Genomic DNA, 24,503 nt, shown 5'->3' with positions numbered 1-24,503 from the left:
TGCGGAAAATACTTATAATTCTATATCACCACCCACTGCTCTGCCACCTATTTTCTTGTGATTCTGTTTCAAACATTTCAGGAATGAAATTTCAGAAAGATTTTATCTTTCTTCCAACTTCTTTCTTGTATAAAGTCTTCCCAAGAGAAATCAAGAACTTGTGGAAGAAAAATTCATATTACCCCTTCAGCAAATTTAAGAAAAACCTGTCATTGTACTAGTAAGAAGCTTATTATCTTAATTCCGTAGGTTTATGTAGCCCTTAACAAAAGGAAATACATATCTTATAATGAGTATTGACCAAATTCTCTCAGTGCATGGTCACTCTGAGTCTGTTTGCCTTCTTCCAATTTCATTTTTTTCCCTTGTGTGATTGGTTTAGTTTGTATGTGAATCATGTCTTGATTTTAAATGTTGTCTTACCAATTATTTGCTTTTTGGCTTAAGGAGTTTGTTATTCTCTAAAAAGGAAAGGATGCAGAGAGTCTTACAAATTGTTTTTATCATAGTATTTACACATATAAACCCAAATTTATTTTAATAGGATATTTGAAAGATCTATATTTATCTATTTATATTTATGTATTTATCTACCAATCTACTATTGATTTCTTAGGGCAGGAGAGAGGAAGAGAGATGACCCTGTTGTTGGATTCTGAATTTAAAAGTACCATGTAATAGAAATCTGGAGTAGGCATAATTATCCTTATTGTGTCTTTTTAAAATTTGCCACAACTAATGAAAATGTCTTTTACTTCCTTAACAAAAGAGTATGCCTCCAAAGGCATTGTTGCAGGGAGTGATAATAATGAGATGATTGGGTTGTAATGGAACAGAGACGGAGGGAAAGAGTAAATCTTAGCTACAGACTATTGTAATTCCATTTGAAGCTTCAGACAGATATGAGGGAGTTTCTGTGTGGAAACTGGAGAAGAGAGATTTGTTGTTTCCTCCTGATATAAAGATCAGTAAATTGCTTTGTGGACCTGACAGTGTTTGCAAGCTATAGAGTCTTTCTCTCTTTTTCTCTGTGTTAACTTATTGCCATTGTAAACATATTTCAAAGAAAACCAATCTTCCCCTTTGTTCTGAGTTAAATTTTTTTCTCCAAAAGTATACTTGCAATGTATAAACCTAACTTTCCTGCTGAAGAAGAATGGATGGGATTCTCCTGCAGCTTATTGCAGGTGGCTAACTGTATGAATTGTGGTGGAGGAGGCTGCTGCCTGCTGATTCTCTAAGCACTTAGGCACTTTATCTCCTTATTCAGCTGCATTCTTGGGTTGCGGGTGAGGAAAAAATGGAAAGAATAAAATATTAAATTAAGTTGTAAATGTAATTTTCTACCATCAATCTAGCTTTCTTGACTATTTAGAAAAATCCAGATAATCTAGGTCTCAAACATCTAGTGAACACAAATATCCAATTGTTTTGATTATACAGATGGAATATATCACCTTAATGGTGCTAATGGCAACTATAGTGATAGAAATTAACAATTCCATTGGACATGTAATTGGAAAAAGTATTGTACTACAAGTTACCCCAAGAAATATACTTTTTCAAAGAATATATACTAGTAAGTCACTTTCAAATATGAGTCAACAAAATATTACCAATTGTATAACTGTAAAATATGAATCTGTTAATAAGGATCTACAAATAAGATCAAACCAACACATTTTGGCCGTTAGATAAGGTATTCAGCTACTTTATGTGATTGCAAATCCACAAATCTTATAAACCATGTAAAAATGTTACATAACATAAAGAAAACATCTCAAAAACCTAAAATAACAAAGTTTATTATGGTTTTGCTCTTCGAGAGTGACTAATAGAAATGAATCACAGGCATATTAAAGTCTATCAGTTTCTGCCTTGGTATTTTATACTAGTTCAATCTCTGATATATTATGGATTAAGGTTAAGAAAATGTTAAGTGGGGACATTTACTTTTAGTAATCCTTATTCTCTCTCTCTCTTTATTCATATATCAGAACCTCATGCCACAAAAATCTGCTGTAAGACTCTCCCAGATAAATTGTACTATGTACATTTTAAATAGCTCATGTAAAATTATTAATTCAAAAGAACCTCCCTTGATTTTAAGGACCTGCATAGGGGTGGAAAGTAACCTTTTTGGAGGAACACTGGGGTTGTGGATGGGATAGAGATAGCTCTCCTGGTGCTCCTAAAATCAAATCTAGTGTCTGGCTCCACAAGACTCTGCCATGTAGTGATGACTATATAGCAGTGATGCTTCTGGGGTCTCTCAGTCAGCCATCTGAAGATCTCCTTTGTGACACTAAATTATTTAATGTTCTTGGTCTATAGTGATAACATGGATACATTGGGAAGTAAAAACAAAATAATAATATATAGCATTTTTGATGATGTGGCATTATACTTTTAAATTTTGGATTATGTTCATTTAGAATAGTTCATTTTTTGTGAGCTATTACTGCTACTTTAGGGCTCATTTTAAATAAAGTTCAGGACCAAATGGGGCTGATGTTGTCCTTATGTTTTATAATGCTTAGAGATTCCAGAGATTTTGCTATTTATAGGAATAATTTATGGATTAATATGTGTTGTGGTAATAATGCATGCCCCATACTGGGTTTGCCTTGGAAATTCCAGTTAAGAGTCGTTATGCATGCAAGGAAGTTAAAATGTTTTTAGAAGCTGGAAAATAGTAAGTGATATCCAATCAGTACCTTGTTTTCAAGCATCATAACATTAAAATTCCGGTGTGAATATGTGCACATGCTTGCTTATATAACTTGTGCAGGACAACGTTTGACAGATATTTGTAAAGCTGAATGGTAGAGCAAGATATTTAAACTGATGTAATATCTAGGAAGAATTTGAAAAAACATGATGCCATGTCAGAAACATTTCCTCTCCTCTGTAAGCAGCTGTTCCCAATATCCCTTTCTTATTCACATCCTTTCACCCTCTCCCTCTCCTTTTCCGAGTTACTAATTTTCCATTAGGTAATGAGACAAACAGATGGCCAGAAATACTACATAGTTTACAGTTTGGTTCTCAGGTGAGCAAGTTTTGATCTTTTGCTGGAGGTCTTCGAAAATGTCCCCCACAACAATTCACATCATGATGGCCATTTTGTGATAAACAGCTTATTTTGATTAGTTTTTAGAGTAAGCAGATTTGAAGAGAATTTTGAAAAGCCAGGGCTTTCCCCAACTATACTGTTTTTTTAACACCTAAAATACAAGGCATTAGTGACATCACTTTATTTTTTTCTTTTCAGTTTTCCCCACCTCAGGACTGTGAGCGATTGATGTACTGATACATACTTTCCATACAGAAAAGACAGTAGCAATAAGTGACATCTCTTTAGTGTTTCTAAAACATGTTTTTCACATACATTATCCCACTTTGATTCACCCAGGAAGTATATGAGGTAGGCAGGACATGGATTCTTGATAGGCCCAACGTAAGGGTGAAGGAACCAAGGCCCAAAGTTGGTAACTACCAACATTTTAGTGCCTGGTTCTCCTATTTCAAACCCTAAGCTCTTTCTGCTATGCTGTTATTTCTCAGTATAGCCACGAAGAGTTCTAACCTTAATATACAGTCTTGTTCGGGGGGGGGTTCCCTATCTTGCCTCCCCTGTGGCTCCTACTTTGTTGACTTGTTAAGGAGTGGTGGTAGCAGTTTTCATGGGCCTTACACCTCTTACCAGTTGTTTAGTTCCAGACTGTGCGATGAGTTTACACAACATAGGCCTGTGTTAGAAATGATAAAGGGCTCTTTCTTCCTCAGGACTCTGCCTCTAGGCTGACCTAGTTTGCCTGTCCACTGTCATGTTTGTATGCTCTGGGCTTCCGTGGGTGAGGCAGCTATGAGCAAAGTGACAAAAGCCACCGATACTGCCAACAGCTTAGTTTATGCTGCAGAGTGTGGGAAGAAGAATGACATTACTTGACATCTGATTTCTGAATATGAAGGAAGTCTTGATTATCAGATAAATAGTTACATGCATAAGGGTATATGTTTCTCTACATATATTGTATATAAACTATGCATACCCATACATCCATGTATCTTGGCATAAATAATGTATTAGAAGGAATGAGGAAGCAATATAATATGTAATAGAGTGATACCTAGTTTAAAAAATGTGCTCAGATAGTTTAGAGTTAAACTAAAAAAGACTTTTTATGTTATGCAGTATTAATCTTCTGCCTGCATGAATTTTTTTTCCAGAAAAAGTGTGATTATTCTGTATCTCTAACTAACTTAGGAATCTAGTGCATCATAGACACTGATGATGTGGCAGTCATTATCTGCCAAACATCTGCCTAGTAAGCACGTTTTATATCCGTTTGGATCATCAGATTATAGTCAACACTAGATCCAATTATATTCAGACCCTTGCTGAGTTTTTTCTTTCAAGAGAGGTGGAAGCAATGGAGCTAGGCAGGACCCACCCTGAGTAGTATTTTGATGATTTCTGCATGTCTCAGCATCTGAGACTTTTAAAGTCCAAGGACGTGTTCTTGTCAGTGTCCTGAAATAATCAGACTCTCAGCCACTGACTGGATAAACAAAATGCCCATGGCACTTCGGTTGGCATGTAAATGATGATTTACTTATTTACCAGGAGAAGTAACTGTGAAACGTGTCTTATTACTCAAAATCTTAATGCTCAGCACATTTCTTACCTGATCAGACTATGTGAGGAACCAAGTCATAATTAGAAGTTTGCTTTAATCCACTTAGAGTCAAAGCAAAATTAATTTCATGCTAAGTTCCTTAATCCAGTTTATAGAGCTTTCCAGCTGTAGGGAAGGCCTTGCCAGTGAGAACTGATGTTCAAGGCCATTCATAAGACTCATTTTTAGTTAAGATGGTTGAATAATTTTTTTTACTTTAGGAATAATCTTTCTCACTGTGACAGAGGGCCCATATGCTCCTAAACAGTATTAGATATAATGTTTCATAAACAGTTCCCCTCCCCTTCTTTTTCCTCTGGGTTGCCGTCTCTAATTTTACCACTTCTTACAGGTCCTCCCTTTGTTGGTCACCTTTAGATATGTTGCTTCTATTGCTCAATGGCCTACTTTGCCTGGAGCGAAACCCAGGCATGTGACTGGAGCAAATTCTCTGCCACTGGCTTACAAATTACTGTTCGAGTTAGTGCATTTAGGATTGACAACATATCTCTTTGTTTTATGTGTTAATTTTATAATTTAACTATCAGGCAGAAATATTACTTCTGTTATTCTCAGACTCTTCTTGGGAAATACCTCACTGAAACTCCCAAGTACGGGGCACAATAGAGAATTCTTTGGAAATACTCAAATTGAAGCCACAAAGGTGTCTAAAAGACTAGAAATGATTTTCTCATGAGATCCATTGCTATCCAGTTGGGTACCTATGAGCTGGAATGTCACTAATTAGCTTTGCAGCATTTACTAATTGGCATCTTTGGGCTGTAAGGCATAGCTGGCAACAGTCCTAGATGTTAGACATGGTCAGTTTAGTTCAATTTAGCAATTTTTGGACTACTTCATAATCAAGAGATTTATACATTGAGTTTAATCATCACATTTTTGTGTAATACTTTATAGTTTTATTTCATTTTGATCTTTCAACAGCCCCGAGAAATGGTTATTCAGAAATTTTGCCATTTTACAAAAATTAAATTGAGGTTCAGAACAATAAATCCTGTATCCCAAATCACACAGGCTAGCCAGGAGTTAATCCCTTTCAACTATAATCTTTTCTGCTGTTGGTGAAGATAGAACAATGTATTTCAGCTTAGAAGGGCAGGTTAAGGGGTTGGAGGTTTTGGAGGGAGTCAGACCTAGATTGGATTCTGACTCAGACACTTACTACCTAAGTGACTTTGGGCAAGTTTTTTAAACTTCTCTGGATTTCATTTTTTCACATTCATAAAACTGGGGTAATACTTCTAACTCTCTTGTAGGATTATTTTGAAGATCAAATGACTTGATGCATGTGACACGTAGGGTCCAGTGTTGCACTCAGCACGTAGCTGGTTGCTATTACAGTGTTTAACCCAGAAAGCTTCCCTGTTTTACACTTTGAAGACTGAATCAGCCCTATGCCATCTGTGAAGTTTTGTTTGGTTTTGGGCTTTAAAATGGAAGCCACGTCTACCAAAAGGCTTTTGCTATACCATGATCCATTTTCCTGAGAAAATGTCTAGAAGAAGTGCCATCTTGTCTTATCATCAGTATTTTCATTCACACTGAACCAAATTGGCCATGATGGTGACCAGTGAAGCAAGTATTAATATCTCCTAAAAGCTCACTATTAAGAAGTTAATGAGCATACTGGAACTATTTAAGTAATAGTGACACTGTTTACAATTTTGGGAAAACAACAATCTCATTTTCATTCCATTAAAGACAAAAGGAAATAAGGAATTTCAGTTAGATACATGGGAAGTATTTCCTAATGGTCACCAAAGTGAAATAAATTACCAATGGAGGAAGCAGCTTGTGATAGAAAGAGCACAGGAGACCCACGACCTGGTCTTGATGGTGTTCCTTTCCAGTTCTGTAGCTGAGGCAAAACACTTTAACCTCTCTGATGCTCAGTGTTTTCCTTTGTGAAATGTGGATAATTAAATCTGAGACTCGTGAGATTGTTGTATCTAATAGGATGGAAAAACAGTGATTTGTAAAAACCATAATGTGTTATGCAAACCGAAGGTGGTGGTGTTACTCTCTGGAGTTCTTTGAAAACATCAGACATCCTTGGATGACTTAAGTGTGTTCTTTTCTGAAGGCAGAAGAAAGACTAACTCATACTTCAGGGAGTGTATGTTTTCAGCTCAAATTAGTACTGATGGTATTAGGTTTTGTATCAAATTGAAATTCAATGGCTATTTTTAGAAAGGCATTAAAGTGATGTAACAAAGGGGAAAATACTGAGAAAGCAAACATACATTTTGTATAGGAAGACTTAATTACCATATTGATTATATGTTAGGTATAATTAATTATAACCAATAATAATGATGGTAACCACTGTGGTTTGCTAATAGAGCATTTCTCTTTTTTTTTTTTTTTTATTATTATACTTTAGGGTTTTAGGGTACATGTGCACAATGTGCAGGTTTGTTACATATGTATCCATGTGCCATGTTGATTTCCTGCACCCATTAACTCGTCATTTAGCATTAGGTGTATCTCCTAATGCTGTCCCTCCCCCCTCCCCCCACCCCACAACAGTCCCCGGAGTGTGATGTTCCCCTTCCTGTGTCCATGAGTTCTCATTGTTCAATTCCCACCTATGAGTGAGAACATGCGGTGTTTGGTTTTTTGTCCTTGCGATAGTTTACCGAGAATGATGTTTTCCAGTTTCATCCATGTCCCTACAAAGGACACGAACTCATCATTTTTTATGGCTGCCTAGTATTCCATGGTGTATATGTGCCACATTTTCTTAATCCAGTCTATCGTTGTTGGACTCAGGATTAAGAAATTCACTCAAAACCGCTCAACTACATGGAAACTGAACAACCTGCTCCTGAATGACTATTGGGTACATAATGAAATGAAGGCAGAAATAAAGATGTTCTTTGAAACCAACGAGAACAAAGATACAACATACCAGAATCTCTGGGACACATTCAAAGCAGTGTGTAGAGGGAAATTTATAGCACTAAATGCCCACAAGAGAAAGCAGGAAAGATCCAAAATTGACACCCTAACATCACAATTAAAAGAACTAGAAAAGCAAGAGCAAACACATTCAAAAGCTAGCAGAAGGCTAGAAATAACTAAAATCAGAGCAGAACTGAAGGAAATAGAGACACAAAAAACCCTTCAAAAAATTAATGAATCCAGGAGCTGGTTTTTTGAAAAGATCAACAAAATTGATGGACCGCTAGCAAGACTAATAAAGAAGAAAAGAGAGAAGAATCAAATAGATGCAATAAAAAACGAAAAAGGGGATATCACCACCGATCCCACAGAAATACAATCTACCATCAGAGAATACTACAAACACCTCTATGCAAATAAACTAGAAAATCTAGAAGAAATGGATAAATTCCTTGACAAATACACCCTCCCAAGACTAAACCAGGAAGAAGTTGAATCTCTGAATAGACCAATAACAGGTTCTGAAATTGTGGCAATAATCAATAGCTTACCAACCAAAAAGAGTCCAGGACCTGACGGATTCACAGCTGAATTCTACCAGAGGTACAAGGAGGAACTGGTACCATTCCTTCTGAAACTATTCCAATCGATAGAAAAAGAGGGAATCCTCCCTAACACATTTTATGAAGCCAGCATCGTCCTGATACCAAAACCTGGCAGAGACATAACCAAAAAAGAGAATTTCAGACCAATATCCTTGATGAACATTGATGCAAAAATCCTCAATAAAATACTGGCAAACCGAATCCAGCAGCACATCAAAAAGCTTATCCACCATGATCAAGTGGGCTTCATCCCTGGGATGCAAGGCTGGTTCAACATACGCAAATCAATAAATGTAATCCAGCATATAAACAGAACCAAAGACAAAAACCACATGATTATCTCAATAGATGCAGAAAAGGCCTTTGACAAAATTCAACAACCCTTCATGCTAAAAACTCTCAATAAATTAGGTATTGATGGGACGTATCTCAAGATAATAAGAGCTATCTATGACAAACCCACAGCCAATATCATACTGAATGGGCAAAAACTGGAAGCATTCCCTCTGAAAACTGGCACAAGACAGGGATGCCCTCTCTCACCACTCCTATTCAACATAGTCCTGGAAGTTCTGGCCAGAGCATTTCTAATAAGGCAAAGGTTATTAGTTTGAATCCCCAGATGGGTCAATTAGCATAATGTCAGCCTTTACCCCAAGCTCTAATGAGGTCATGCAAATATATACCTATATTCACAAGGAGAATAAAATGAAGACTGGAAAAAATTGCCCAGATGTTAAACCAGTATGGATAGAAAAACCCTAATTTTAGTACATCTCTAGCTTTTTATTTTTTCCTTTAGCACACCTAGGATTTTTGCATTTTGTAACTAATTATCTGAACTTCTAGTTTTGCTTAGCAAATTAGTGGTGTACGTCACTTGAAATGGTATTCCTACCTTCCTATAAAGCTGCTATCCTTCTAAAAAGTGTGGTTATGATTACCCAGAGAAGGTTGTTTAATCGCCAGTATGTTCCAACTCTGTATTTGCGAGTGCTTAAACTTTGCAGTGCTGTACTTGAAGATGACCCTGAGAACTACATACTTCTTACATGTGTGTTTCAGATGGGAAAATTGAGACATTTTTTTTCCCCCAGGACTTTCAGGTGAAGAGATTTTGGCTAATTTTATTTTTTTTTAAAAAAAGGTCAGTAGCACAGCTGGATTTGTAATATAGAGGTCCTGATTCAAAGTTCTATATTTAATTTGTAGTCTTTTATTTATTTTTTAGTTTTTGGTTTATATGTAGTAAGTTTAGCCAGAGGCTGGGAAAGTAAACATTATGTCTGGATATTTAGCAAGATTGATGACTACACAATTACCTCTCCAGAAGTAAACTGGTTGTTTGAAATGACATTATTTGGATTAGTTTTAGTAACAAAGTCAGTCATATAATTTGATCCATTGGTGTCTATAGGCCTACCTACAAAGAAAGGGTATCTAAGATTATAATTCTGATTAAGTTGTGGAATTTGACATAGGGTATCCTAAGAAACAATGTGTTCTCATGTTGTGGAGAAGGTGGTGATCTCCACTTTGTGACCTGGAGGATGACGAGAAGGGTTCCTTGTCCCCACAATTTATCTTTCCCTGACAAACCTGTTTACTAAAATTAAACTCTTAAAGATTCTGACCGTCTTCTGTATTGTAGAGAAGCTCATTCACACCATCATTTACCTTAGCAAGGATTCAGGCTTGAGGTTTTGAGGGAATGGAGTTAGGATTCCTCTTGGGCATCATCTTAGAACAAGGTAGTAAGGGGATTTGAAATTTTGATGAGGGAAAGAAAGGGAATATGCAAAGAATGGCTTTTGGATACTTACTTTGAGAGTTTATATTATGGTGGTGAGGATCTGGCCTAACAGAAAGGAACACAAACACGCTGGGAGCCCAGAGGGTGGGGAAAGGTGAGCTAGAGGATGACAGAAAGCTAAGGAAGGGGAAGTGGAATTATTTAAAATAAAATTTAATTCCTGCTTTTGCTTATAGGTTTTCTTGTTGATACAGCTTTGGTTTAAAGAATGTTGTGTGTTCTCAAGAAAAAAATCAATTACTTTGAATACACATGATTTTGTAATTTTATGTAACATTAAAAAACTACTTTCTTGTTGAAGACAGTTTCCTAAGAGATGACAGGCGGTGGCTCACGCCTGTAATCCCAGCACTTTGGGAGGCCGAGGTGGGCAGATCACGAGGTCAGGAGATCCAGGCCATCCTGGCCAACACAGTGAAACCCTGTCTATACTAAAAATACAGAAAAATTAGCTGGGCATGGAGGCGGGCACCTGTAGTCCCAGCTACCCGGGAGACTGAGGCAGGAGAATTGCTTGAACCCGGGAGGTGGAGGTTGCAGTGAGCCAAGATCTCACCACTGCACTTCAGCCTGGGGGACAGAGCGAGACCCGGTCTCAAAAAAAAAAAAAAAAAAAGACATTCTTTTTGTACAACAGGGTTTCTTTACTTTTTAGTCATGTGATGGTGAACAGATTACCTAATCTCTCTAAATTTGGTTCCTTTTTAGTGATAATAACACCAGTCTGATTATTTCACTTGATTGGTGCAAGGATCAATTAGGATAATATATATTAAAAATACAAACTGTAAAGTGCTCAACCAAATAAAAAACATTAAATATTGTGTGCAGTAAAGGTTGAAGGTTACATGCTTAGATTTGGGAGCCATATTACCTGGGTTTCAATCCTGACTTTGTCCCTGTTTATCTGTGTGACACAGGGCAACTTAAAGTTTGTGGCTCAGTATTCCCTTCATAAAACGTGAAAAATAATAACACCTACCTCGTGGTGATGTGAAAATCAAAGAAGTTCATATACATAGTGGGCTTAAAGCAGTGCCTGGTGTAAAACAACATCATTCTAGCTGTTGTATTTTTATGTGCATGTTAGCACAAAACTAAATGCTGAATGATTTCCATGGGAGTAGGTTACTGTGAAATTAAAGAAAAATATCTCATATTTATGCTTCAAGCAGCATAGCTCTTTGCTTATCTAACAAATTCATATTTGATTATAAGCCATTAGTGACAGTTAATGCAAGGGACTATGTTTGAATTAAGCAGTTATGAGTATCCATCTCAGAAGCTTACTTCTCTTGATACTTGAATTAAGAGACTATTCTCATTAATGCCGACTTATTCAGATAAAGTTCACAGTGTTTCTGTCTTGTTCATCATGTTTATACCTTAAGTGAAAGGTTTCAACTGTAACTACACATTGGAAGCAACTGGGTCCCCCCGGACCAGTTCAGCTGGAAAATCTGGGGGTGGCACTCAGACCTTGGTATTTTTTATAAAGATCCCCAAGTGATTTTAATGTGAGGCAGAATTTAAAACCATTGGCATAGAGCAGTAGTGATTAAATATATACCTATATCGTTTAGTTTCTGACCTTGAGAGATAATTTTGTCTTGTTTAAATAAAATAATGGCCAGGCACAGTGGCTCACGCCTGTAATCCTGGTGCTTTGGAACGCTGAGGTGGGTGAATCACTTAAGGTCTGGAGTTTGAGACCTGGGCAACATGTTGAAATCCCCATCTCTTCTAAAAATACAAAAAAAAAAAAAAAAAAAAAAAAAAGCCGGTCATGGTGGCACGTACCTGTAATCCCAGCTCCTCAATAGGCTGAGGCATTAGAACTTTTTGATCCTGGGAGGCAGAGGTTTCAGTGAGCTGAGATTGCACCATTGCACTCCAGCTTGAGCGACAGAGCAAGAGTCCATCTCAAAAAAATAAAATAATATGGCTCTTTATGGATGTTTCTTTAAAGGCAGACCTATTGTTTCTATTAAGGTTGTATCTTGTGAGTATATGTCACTAAGCAGAAATGAGAAGTTTGATTGTTTTTAAATTATGTGTGTGGTTTTTTTTTGGCATGATGAAGTGCTGTGTGTATCAAATAAGAATATAGACTTGCAAAATGTGAAAGGTAAGAGGGAGCCTCAAAGGCATCTAGTGAAAGAGGACACACTTTGAAGTCAGTCCTGTTTTGGAGTGATTTATTTACTTACTGGGTGTGTAATCTTGTGACACTTACTTAACCTCCCTGAGCTGCAGCTTCTTCATCTCTGTAAAATTGAGACGTACATGTATTTTGTGCGATGACAACTGTGTTTCACGCTGCACGCACACACACACACACATACACACACACACATCTTTACTCTCTGCCTCCTGCCTGATCCCCGCACCATCTGGCGCGGATATCCAGAGCAGGGACTGTGTGGGAGCCTCAGCGGGACTGTCTGAGCCTGCAGGGCCAGCTGCTGGGGACTGCTTTCTCCCACTCTTCAGGGATCGTTTCTCTGGCTGTATTGGGACTATTTCGTGGTTGGCTGTTTGGATCTCATGACCTTTCATGAGCATAACATTTAGTCTGTGGGGTTCAGTCACTGTTGGTCAAGTATAGTGAAGCTGTTAATGAGACTAGAGATGAAGATGGCTTTTTGCTGCCATATGATGGAGGCTTTTGGGTACCCTCTGTTGGTACCCACTGTTTGAACCCCAGAAAATATGTGTGCAGCACACTGATGGCTGCTTCCTCTTTCCAGCTGGCTTCCTCTCCATTGCTACTTCGTGTTGAGTTGGGACACTAGGCGGCCACTATCTGTCTTAGTTTGGGGGAAGGAGAGAAAAATTACAGACCTCTTGACTTCCTTTTTATGATAGTAGGAACAGTGGATTTTCTCCTTTCCCACCCTTGTCTCTTTGATCCTCCAGCATAGGGCTATAAAATTAGTAGGCCACTCAGCAATCCTGTTGCACATTTTTTGTCTACAAGAAAGGAAGTTCATGGGTTGTTTCTTAGCAGCTGTAAAGTAAATGCCTGGGGTCTTGACCTTAGCTATGATATTTCAGCATCATTCCTGTTCACTGGCAGGCCTGGCTTTAGTACTATCCTCAGCCTTAATTTTGAGAATTCTGCTTATATCACTATCTCTCTCAACTGATCTTAATGTTTCATTGGAAATATTTATAAATCCGACTGCCATTTTTCTGAATTTTCCTCTGTTCCCTGGAATCGGTGTAAACTTCTCATAATGAGAAGTATCAGTAGCTTTATTGATTTTTTTCCGGTGATGAAGATCTTGAGACATTGTACCTGTGGGATGAGTTTTCTAATTGAAGACTGTGTTCCTCCACTAGATTATGAGACTCTCGAGGGTAGGAACCATGTTTTTCAGCTTAGCATAACCATATCTCATTTATTACACACCTACTGTGTGTCAGAGATGTTGCTCTAATTATTTCAGTGCATTCCCATAAAAATAAGGTACACATATGTAACAAACCTGCACATTCTGCACTTGTATCCCAGAACTTAAAGTATAATAATAAAAAAATTAAAAAGGTCATTAAACTAAAAAAAAAATAAGGTACATATAAGGAATCTTGTTTCAGAAGAGCTTAAGTAAATTGCCCAAGGTCATCTAGCTAGTGAGTCATAGAACTTGCTTTTGAATTCAGTTTGACTTCACAGCCTGTTTTCTAAATCATCTTTCCAAACTCCTTCTTGCAGAAAAGGACAGATGCACATAAGAGGACTGGGATCTTGGCCTGTAGAATGTTGGATGGTTCTCTTAAGTAGGAGACAGTTATGGAGCTGCATTCTTAAAGAAAAGGATAGACAGTTTGCATGTTTTCAAAGCCCTTGTTGTTCCCACTGATCTACATTGACTTGCATCACTGGCATACATGGACACTTAATAAAAGTTTGTTGAGAGCTGAACCCTACCACCCCAGAGGCAGAAGTCATCTGACGGAAGGTTTTGGCCCGTTTGTGGGTCTTCACTTCATGCTTTTTACTCAGGTCAGAGAGGCTGAGATTATGTGAATTTGTCTCTCACTGATAAGGCCATTGGTTGAGGCCATCAGACATACTATGAAAACTGGAATGAATCCATGGTGATAAGATATTCGGAGGGGCCAGGGCTGTGTTGAAGTCAGTCTTGGATTGCTGAAGTTAGGAGGTGCTGTGCAGTCAGCCTCTATGCTTGTGGTTTAGGCTATTAGAATGTGGCTGCCCACTTTGGCAAGAAATAGGAAGTGCATAAATGCTTTATCAACCTGAAGCTTTGTTGGATGTGCTCAGAGAACATTTCTTTTTAATGTATCTGGAAACTATAAATTTAACTCCTGCTGGGAGTGGAAGTAATTGCTTCACACAAGAAAAAAGCTAGATCTTTGAAAGGCTTAACTCCTTTCACAAATATGTGCTTTTTAATGACTGGGAAAAAAAATGTCCTTTTGTACAAATGAGGTCATTCTGTTCTTAACTGGCCCTGTACACTCTAGTTCCTGCTTTCTGTTCCATGTTTTGTGACCAGAGGTTATTAGAAGGATCATCCCTCTGTGGATATCCACTGCTTTTTCAGTCTGTTGCCAAGGGGAAAGTTATCTTAGCTCAGGAACTGCCAAGCCAGTGCAAGAGGCCCAGATCCAAGGGGTACTGAGCTAGTGACTGATAATGATCGGATTTAGATTGGTCATGGATTAGGTTGTTAAAACATGCTTTGTGTGTGCACTAGGATCCCTATGTCTGATTCATTCTCTTTAGATTTCTCAACCATTCCATTGCCTCTTCATTCAGGAATGATTTTTCTTTCCTAGGTGCATACCATTTACTCTGCTTTGAGTCTGTTTGGATGAGTAGAAACATTTGTGCCAGTCTGAGGCCTGGTATAAATGAAAAGCAGCTGCTGAAAGAAGTTGCTCTGTACCTCTCCTTTGAACACTTGGAAGCTGATTCCTCCTAAAATTAATTTGTGAATTGGTTTGACTAATGTGCAGTAGGTGTCTGAGGCCTTAGATTTGTGTGGTGAAAGGGTTCTCCTACGTGGTAATGTAGAGTAGATCTCAGTAGATGCCCTTGATTCAATTTAAGCTCACTTTCCTCTAACTTTAACCATTGCCTACCAAGGAGGATGTTAAAGATTCGAAGAGTGTTAGGGGGAGTGTTACATCTGTCTTGGATGTTTTTATAAACAGGTGGACATGGAGTGGGTCTAAGTGAGATTTGACATAGACCTCTGGGGTCTCCTTTTTTTTTTTTTTTGAGGCAGAGTCTCACTCAGTCACCCAGAATGGAGTGCAGTGGGGTGATCTTGGCTCACTGCAACCTCTGCCTCCTGGGTTCAAGCAATTCTCATGCCTCAGCCTCCCAGGCAGCTGGGACTACAGGCATGTACCACCATGCTCGCCTAATTTTTGCTACTTTTAGTAGAGACGGGGGTTTCACCAATTTGGCAAGGATGGTCTTGAACTCCTGACCTCAAGTGATCCACATGCCTGGGCCTCCCAAAGTGCTGGGATTACAGGCGTGAGCCAGAGTGCCCAGCTCCTGGGGTCTCCTTTAGACGATATATTTTTAAGACAGCCACTTTGAAGGATTAGCAGTTGGAAATTGATATACTTATTAACTACTTCTTAGGTATCAGCACTGTGCTAGACCTTTTCTGCAGATTACCTTTTTAGAGGTAGAAGGCTACCATGCTGCCTTGCATCTTGAAGAGTTTATATTACATTCGCATTCCCCAAGAATTCATCCTCGGCTGTAATGGATCAATGTTTTGATGAGGACTTGAGTGCTTTTTTCTGTTTAATTGACTACAGGTTTTTGTTATTTAAAACATTCTCTCTCTTGCTACTGAGAACTTGGTTCTTCTTATCATAACTTCCTAATAAAATCTAGGTTCTAGGATCTTGGTGTCCCATTCATGGCTCTCTAAGTCTGAAACTTAGTTCAGTCTCTGTTGCTTAATTTCTTGATCTGGGATTAAGATCCTCTGTCTTGAGCCATCGTGGAGAAGAGATTATGAAATGTGGTCATGAGCTGCTTAGATATTTGTTGCAGACCCCATTTTTTGCCTGAAGCACTTGTGGCCTATCCAGTATGCTCCAGAAAGAACCTTTGCTTGAATTCTCTTGGGATATGGAGGAAGTCAGGCTGACTGCTGTGACAGTTATGGCTGTGGGGCCCTGGATCACCTGCTTCCCATCCTACTCTGCCTTTTTGTTAGTCTCCTCAAAGAACGGGAAAAAAAAAAGATCATTTAAGTTTAAAAATATCTCTTATTATAAAGTTGACTCTTTTAACTCAATTTATCACTGCTTGCTAGACCATCCTTGAAAACCTTGTTAAAATGTAGAAGAAAATATGAAGACGTGCCATTTCATTTCAGTTGGTCATTACCTCATGCAGATTACATATGCTGGAAAGGAAAAACCGTGACTCATGTTTCTGCAGGGCACCCTCCCTGCTACCCCCAAGGCCTGGGTTTATTGTAGGCAGCCAATGAGTATTTTATTGAACTTAATAGCTGGTACAAAAGAATTGAAGAACACATTCCTAGGAAATACTATCATAATTGAAATTGGGAAGTTCTGGGTAATTGCTGAATGCCTCATATTAGTTCCTGTGGGGAAAATACACGGCATGATGCAAAATGGGTTAATATCGTAGAAGGAAAACTCTCAAGAGATAAATCAGAAGCTTCACCTGTCTGCCTACGATACTCACAGTGGGAATGGTACTGATTTGCTGATAATATGTTTTTATTATTATTATTATTCTGTAGCCTCAGACGATACAGCAAACTCTCAAGAGGACACTGCAGTATTATGAACATCAAGTTATTGGGTAAGTAAAAATTGATTTTGGTTATTATTGGGGGCAAATTAAAGGTAATTACTCAAACATAGCTGTTGAGTATGTGATTTTCTGCTACCCAGGTCAACCTTATTTTATAGTGGCTATGTTCTCATAGTGTCGGGGGTGAAGGCTTATTGGGGGAGGTACCTTGGAGTGATTTCTTTTGGTTTATTTGTGCTTAATTCTTTTAAATGAAATTACTTTCTGGTATTGCTTTTCCTTTTTTTTCCCTCAGTCTTCTCATGTTCTTACTCTTTTATTCCGATGTTGAATCATATAATTATGCCTTACTAATGTGGTTAGCTTTATTGGTACCAACCCAGATGCTTTGAATGGGATTTTAGAATCCTTAAGTAGAGTTTGATAAGAATCACTACAGCCTTAACACAGTTCAGTGAGAGGAATTAGTTTACTTAGAGTCACGTGCTACATATTTTTCTTTATTATCGCCTGTTTCTTGAGGTGGTTGTGACGTGGTGTAAAGTAAGAAGACTTGATGTCAAAAGACAGGACTTCAAGGCCTCATTAGCACATAGATCTTTTACTAAGTAACTTTATCTCTTTTTTAAAATGTGATGCTAATAATAACTAAATCAAGGATTAGATGTAATGATTAAATGAGGTAATTTCTATGAAAGCATTTTGTAAACAGAGAACTCCAAAAGAGTATGAGGTACACCTCTAATTGGCTATGGCAGAAAGCAACTGGCAAATATGAAAGCCTAAATTTACTTGCTCATGCAATCTAGCTTTTAGATTAAATTTATTGACATTAGAGGCAATGTATATTTTTGATTTACCTTGTTAGGTAAATTAAGAATAAGAATACTTGTTAGTATTCTTTATATGGTACAGTGATTTATCTTTGTAAGATTTTAAGAACTTTTGAGAAGTCAAGATTCAAACTGTGGTACTTCTTGAACTGCTCTCAGGATCATTTAACATTTATGGCTAATAGTCATTGCTATAGGGATCAAGAACATAATTTTGGCTATTAGGGTATAGTGTGATTTTTTTTCACAGAACAGAAGGGAAGAAATCTTAATGGAAAAATAATCTCAGTACCTAGTACAATGCCATATACTTTAAGTGCTTGATGATTATGTTAATTGTCATTTCAAAGGGAATTGCTTTGAAACTTTGTCATACTAATCCTCAAGAGTGTAGTTCTAGGAAAAACATATTATTTAAACTCAAGAGATGGCTTTTAGTTAGAGGCCACTAGTGATTTTAAATGGTTTATCCTAATGGAGATAAAGAATGTCAAATTAATCTTTCTCCACATATCCTAAAATAAAACTTAATCACTCTCATTGAATTTGCTGCTTTCAAAGTATGGTGTTTGGATTAAATTAGTTAGTATACTTAAAATAGTTCCTTGTATGTGGTGAGCACTACATACCTGTTTGCGCTTATGTTTATTGTTATTATTAATATTTTTATGACAATATCCATCATCAAAGTCTAATTTTCTGGGATTATGAATGCTCTTTCTCTTTTGAAATAAAATAACTGATGAAATATTCTCATTTTTGAACTAAAGTATACCTTCAAGGCAAATTGGAGTGGGACTCTTATAATGTGATCAAAATAGATAACCAAACTATATTGCTATAATCAGAAAATTTTTTTCTCCATTGATAGAATGGAGGGAGTTCCCTTTTATCCAGCTGGCTGCCTCAGCCCTCCCCTTCTACCTATGTAGACACGGTCTGTGGTGCTTCTTTGTCTATTGGATGAATGGTCTTTTCCTAGTTCTGTTTATTGCATACACAGTATAAAGAAAACAGAGAGTTTGACTCCTCTATAAAGAGGGGTCTTGATGTCTCGCATGATTCAAATAGGCCTATTAGCATATTTTTGCTTGGGTGTTGGCTGATTTCTTGGACTTGAAGTACCTTTGCTCACTGACTTTATTTGCATTCATGCTGATGAAGACAAAGGGGGCTTGTTGGCAGCAATTTTGTCACGTTTGCCTTTCTTGACCGTATTCCCCTTTCTTGCCTTTTTTCTCATTGATGACTTTCCTGTCCAACTTCCTCTTTTGCCTTTTATTCTCCATCTTTCTACTTTTTATTTCTCTTTTCACAATCAAAAAAGCAGAGCAGCTAATATCACTCACCCGTGAACTAAAAAGTGTTTACAACTGTATGTTGTTCCTCTTAAGAAAGTACAATTTAAGGCTTTCTATCTCTAATTGTGAGAAAGAGTGTGTTTCTTAAAGGGATTTCGGAATCCCTGTATTGAGAATTGAGAGTAAGTGCTGACAAGCATAATTTCAGTTATTTTTCGGCAGGTGAGGGTGGGAAGGAGATGCTTTTCCTAATCTCTGAAATGGGGCTTGCTTAAAGCTGTCTTGAAATAACTCAGCATTTAAATACTTTGTGTTGAGGTGTTGAAGCAGAACAGGTAACAGAGTATGAGCTAGCCCTTCTCTTTTTAATTTAATTATCCTTCAACCACTAACCTTCTTTTCCTTTCCTTGAAAACTCTGCCCTTAATCTGTTTTGTTTATCAGAGCTCTAGGATTGTACAGTTCTGCTCCTTGGATTCTTATACTGGTTGCCCATAGAAACTCCCTGAGGCTTTTTTTGTCTGCCAAGACTGAGACTTCAACGCAGAGAGCAGCTGTTCGAAGGGTCACAGACAGAAGGACTGGGAGGGAGTAGCTGATGGGGCTTCCTGTTAGGGAGTAAGATAGCCTCTCTGTACCTTATCCACTTTATCTTTAAACATTATTCTGTTCCTTAATTTATCCATTCACTTGTTCATTTATTTATTCATAGAGATCATTCAAGTTGGGGAGATGAGTGCTAAAATAATTTATTCATGCAATGTGATAAATCTTCTCTTCATCTCCACTATCGTCATCATCTCTCACCAAGACATTCTGGTCTAATTTTCTGGTTTCTACTTTTGTCCTCCAATATGTATTTCCACCACAGCAAAGCGATTAAAAAACTAGATCATGCCACCTTCTTACGTGAAACCAATGGTTCTCAAATGTTAATGTGCATCAGAATCACCTGCCAGCCTTGTTAAAACACGTATTACTGGGCCCTGCTCGCAGAGGTTCTGATTTTGTAGGTTCAGATAGGGCTCAAGAAACTGGCATTTCTGACAAGTTCCCAGGTAATGCTGATGCTGCTTGTCCAGGGATCACACTTTGAACCCCCTGCTTTAAACTATATAATGGCTTATTATGGTAGAATAAAGTCTAAATTCTTTCTGTGATCTGGCTTCTGCCTACCTCTGTAATTTCATCCCTTTTCACTTCCCTTTTTTTCACTTCAACCTTCTGTTGGTTTCTCAACTTACCAACCTTAGCTTCAGGGCCTTTGTATATATCATTTCATTTTTATGTAATGCTCTTTCCCCAGATGTTTGCATGGCTTATTCTTTATATACATATAGGTCTCTGTTCAAATGTCTTCTCTACAGGAAAGCCTGCCCTGATCACCCTGTCTAAAGTATCTTTCCATCACCTACCTCAAACTCCAATCGTGTCAGGTTGACTTTGTGGAAAATTTTGATTACTATATAAACTCTACATATTCATGCTCACTTGGAGAGCTTCTTGTTCCCATAGCACTGTTTTTCCTCCACCTAGAATGAGTAAGGGGGCATTGAATGTGCATCTTCATGTTAGTTGCTCTTTAACTCAAACTTCTAGGGAGTGGACTAACTTTCTGGTTGGTGTGGGGTGGAAAGATCAGTGAGAAGCAGAAGAAGTCAGTAGGAGACAGGCAGGATTCACTTTAGAAATTAAAAGAAACTGAGGATAGAGGAATGTCTGTTTATAATGGTACTTTTTTTTCTAATACAATTCTTGCCATTGTGCCCTTTCTTCTCTTTGTATGTTGTGGAAAGATTGTGTTTTGTAAGTAGACATATGAGACTTACTAGACATAAAGTCAGGTTTTGCTATGAATAATCTTGGAAAGGTTACTTAAAATCCCTGAGCCTCAGTTTTCTCATTTTAAAAATGGGAATAATAACAGGGTTGTAGTGAAGTTTAAATAAAATCTGAATGATAATTATGTATGAAGTCATATAATCACATAAAGTAGTTAGCATAGTACCTGGTACACAAAGATAATCAATAAATGAATTGAATTATTGTTACTACTGTTAGTAAATGACTCTTTTGCAATTCAGCTTTTGTTGATTGTCTTCAGTTTATCCTCCTGCTGCAACCTTTTCCTGTCTTTCTTGGGCCTTTTAAAGTTTAGAATCTGTAGTTTAGCATCCGGAGCTGAACATGCCCAGTTCGTGTTCTAGCTACAGTTTTCCGCTTACAGAGAACATCTTTTTCGTTGATTTTTTTTTTTTTTGACTGAAATTTCTGTCTCTAGAGGGCTTTACCCAACTGCTCTCACTCATATTTCTACTACATGACTCCTACTGGTCTATGGCTCACAAAAATGGATTGCCATGGCAGGGTAGACGAAGCACAGTTTTCTTCAGTAAACTACTATGAGAGATATGATAATCTTTCTGAGATATAGTGTTCACTCACTATATATTTTAAACAATAAAGAAATATGTATTCAGAACCATGCCAGTAATTTTATCTTTTTTTTGTGTGTGCCAGAATAAGCATTGTTGTGTTAATATCATGGGTAGGACTGTTGCCAAACTCATATTAGTCTGGGACACCAACTCTTATAGTCATCTAAAATTAAATTGTATTGCTCCAGTTATTAATGTGGGCCCTATGTTTGTTTTATACAGCCAACCTTCTGTTCTCTTTTTTTTTTGACAATTGAGGAGAACTTAAGCCAGAGTAATTTCAGTAGAATTTCAGAGTGAAATTAATAGTGGGTGAATTCTGATTATTCTGGGAAACAAACTTCAAGGATATTACTTAAGCTTTCATGATCAGATTTTGTGGCTTATTTTAATCTAAAAATGATCTAGCTTTTTTATATATTTACATAGAAAAAAACTATCTTTGAACATAAACAAATTAGACAAAAGCTAATATCTATTGATTGCTTACTATGTTTGAGGAGATATGCTGGGCACTTTCCATCTTTTATTTAATCCTAAAAATATTGCATAAGAGTACTGTATTAAGCACATTTTACAGATGAAGAAATTGAGGCTGAGAGAAAAAAATACTTTTTTAAGGTCATTCTGATAAAAATGGTGGAGGTTGAATTAAAAATAACCCTGTGATTGTCTGTGTTTAACATCTGTGCTCCCTGTTCCACCTCTTGAGTGACTCCTGCATTCTGGAAACTGTAGTAAGCATTTTGCCTAACTGGTTTATTGGAGTCTGATCTCAATGAGGTGTACAAACATGAAACCTTTTTATTTTTCCCTGCACTCACATCAAGCATGCTAGGATACATCCCCTTCAATATTAGGTTAGACAGATTGCTCTGTTTTCTAAGTATTTCCAAGAATTATGAAGTTCACTCTAGACCAATTTAAATCTTTACTCTGATATCCAGTCTGACTCTAATGTTCCTTTCTCTGTCTGGGTCAGGCCTTGGCCTAAGAGACTTGTAATGCAGGACAGAGTGTATGATGTGGGTTTTCACTCCTCTTCTCCAGGCCATTCCTTTCTGTGTCCCTTTCTCTTCTGATGTATTGGGTGAAGCATGAATAAAATGGAAAATGGAAAATTTCACTGGGGTTGTGGCAGTCCTCTCTTGGCTGTCATGCCCTCAACTGGGGTGCATGTATGAGTTCTGCCCTGACTGTTTCGGATGCCCCAGCTCCTGCATCTAAGGACTTCACTCTTGTGGTCTTGCTAGTGGGAGCCCTGTCCCTGGCTGGCAGCCTCTAGATTGGAAGAGCACCGTGACAACCAGAGAAGTCAAGCTTGCCTCTCTCTTCCCTAAGCCATGGGAAACTCACATATTTGCCCTGCCAAATGGTGGGCCTTTAGGTTGCTCCCAATTTTGCTCTATTTCTTTTCCTCGTCAATAACTTTCTCCAGAGTCTTTTTCCTCTTATCAGTCAGACAGGGGAGTATGATCAGGAAATCCACTGCCTCTGCAGACGTTCACTGGGGAATGAGATGGGTAATCCCCAATCTCTACTAGCTGTGGACTCCCCTCACCAACTGGACTTCTGCAGGGAATACTCCCGTTTTCTCCTTTTCTAGGAGGGGAGGGGGAAAAGTACCATAGCACTCTCTTCCTAGGCCAACTCCTCACTCTTCTGAAAATTTTAATTTGAAGTCTTTCTGTTCCTTTGGTTCTGTAAGCTGGTGGTAGAGTGACAGGGGCAGTGGCTATTTAGTCTCGTCTTAAGTCCTGAAGAAGAGCTCTGGTCTTCTTGGCTACCCCTTTGGAATGTGGGAGGATTTGGCCTTTAATGTCCTCAGCTTTTTTGTCTTAGCTGTCATTCAGAGGCAACTCAAAAAGTCCCAGCCAATATCCAGTTATGGGCATTGTGTTATTTAGTCCTCACAAGAACTCTAGGAGGTACCTTCATTTTATGAGACAGGCAAGTTAGACTAACAGAGATTGGGTTACTTGCTCAAGATCTCACAGATAGAAAATGGTAAGACCGTGACTCAAATTCTGCCTGGTGTATGTTATTTATACACCATACTGCTATCTTCTTCTTTTTCTTTCTTTCTTTTTTTTTTTTTTTTTGAGATAGAGTCTCACTCTGTCACCCAGGCTGGAGTGCAGTGGCGCAATCTTGGCTCACTGCAAGCTCCGCCTCCCGGGTTCATGCTATTCTTCTGCCTCAGCCTCCTGAGTAGCTGGGACTACAGGTGCCTACCACCACGCCTGGCTAATTTTTTGTATTTTTGGTAGAGATGGGGTTTCGCCGTGTTAGCCAGGATGGTCTCAATCTCCTGAACTCATGCTGCCCGCCTGGGCCTCCCAAAGTGCTGGGATTACAGGCGTGAGCCACCACACCCGGCCTATACTGCTATCTTCTTGACTGTGACAAAAGTTATGGTGTGTTTACTTTCAACACCATTGAATGCCAGGACACCAAATTAACATTGTTAACTTTTCCTTTTCTAGGCAGCTTCCTTATAGAAACAGATCACTAGCCTTGATGAAGTGCTCACAGAGTGATACATTAGCTATACGAAGCTGATATATTTTTTGTTCTCCTCAATTTTTTTCACATATAGCTTTCTTGTTAACAGTTGCCCCCAGTTCCAGGTCTACACTGCAAATGCTGATGTGAATGGTGGGTTATGCCAGAATTATGTTTCAAAGCTTCACTTATTTTAAAATGTGATTATGATGAAAGCATAGACTGCGTGTGCTTGTGCGTGTGTATATGAGTTGCATTCGCAGATGCTTTCAAAAATTTCTCCTTATGCTAATTTTGTTTTCTTCTTAGTTACAGGGATGCAGAAAAGAATTTCCACAATATCTCTAACAGATGCTCCTATGCAGACCACTCCAACAAAGAAGAAATTGAAGATGTCTCAGGAATTCTTCAGTGTACTGCTAATATACTCGGTATATGAACTATATATTTATATGGTAGAGAGAGAATGAAAGAGAGGGAAAGTCGAGGTGGAAAGGTTTCATGTTCTACCAAAGAGAGATGTGGAGAATATGGCAAGTTGAGACCCAGACCTTGTGAAGTGATGGGTGTTAACTCTCCTGAAGATGTTTGAGTGGAAATTGCTTGCATGC

The 24,503-nt window shown here is 38.0% G+C and overlaps 1 protein-coding gene across 3 annotated transcripts in view; it reads left to right on the top strand.

Moving 5' to 3' along the window:
• GUCY1A2 (guanylate cyclase 1 soluble subunit alpha 2) overlaps positions 1-24,503 on the top strand; it is a 370,428-nt gene that overhangs the window by 17,052 nt on the left and 328,873 nt on the right. For all 3 annotated transcript variants that reach the window (XM_032167289.2, XM_058446513.1, XM_058446514.1), the window contains exons 2-3: positions 16,802-16,863; positions 24,202-24,323. In XM_032167289.2, coding sequence (XP_032023180.1) covers positions 16,802-16,863; positions 24,202-24,323 — 184 coding nt within the window. The remainder of the gene's footprint in view (positions 1-16,801; positions 16,864-24,201; positions 24,324-24,503) is intronic.

This window comes from Hylobates moloch, unplaced genomic scaffold (assembly GCF_009828535.3).
Source record: "Hylobates moloch isolate HMO894 unplaced genomic scaffold, HMol_V3 SCAFFOLD_11, whole genome shotgun sequence".
In the NCBI taxonomy this organism is placed as follows: Eukaryota; Metazoa; Chordata; class Mammalia; order Primates; family Hylobatidae; genus Hylobates; species Hylobates moloch.
The sequence above is the reverse complement of the archived record's forward strand: the minus strand, read 5'-3'. Positions and strand labels throughout refer to the sequence as shown.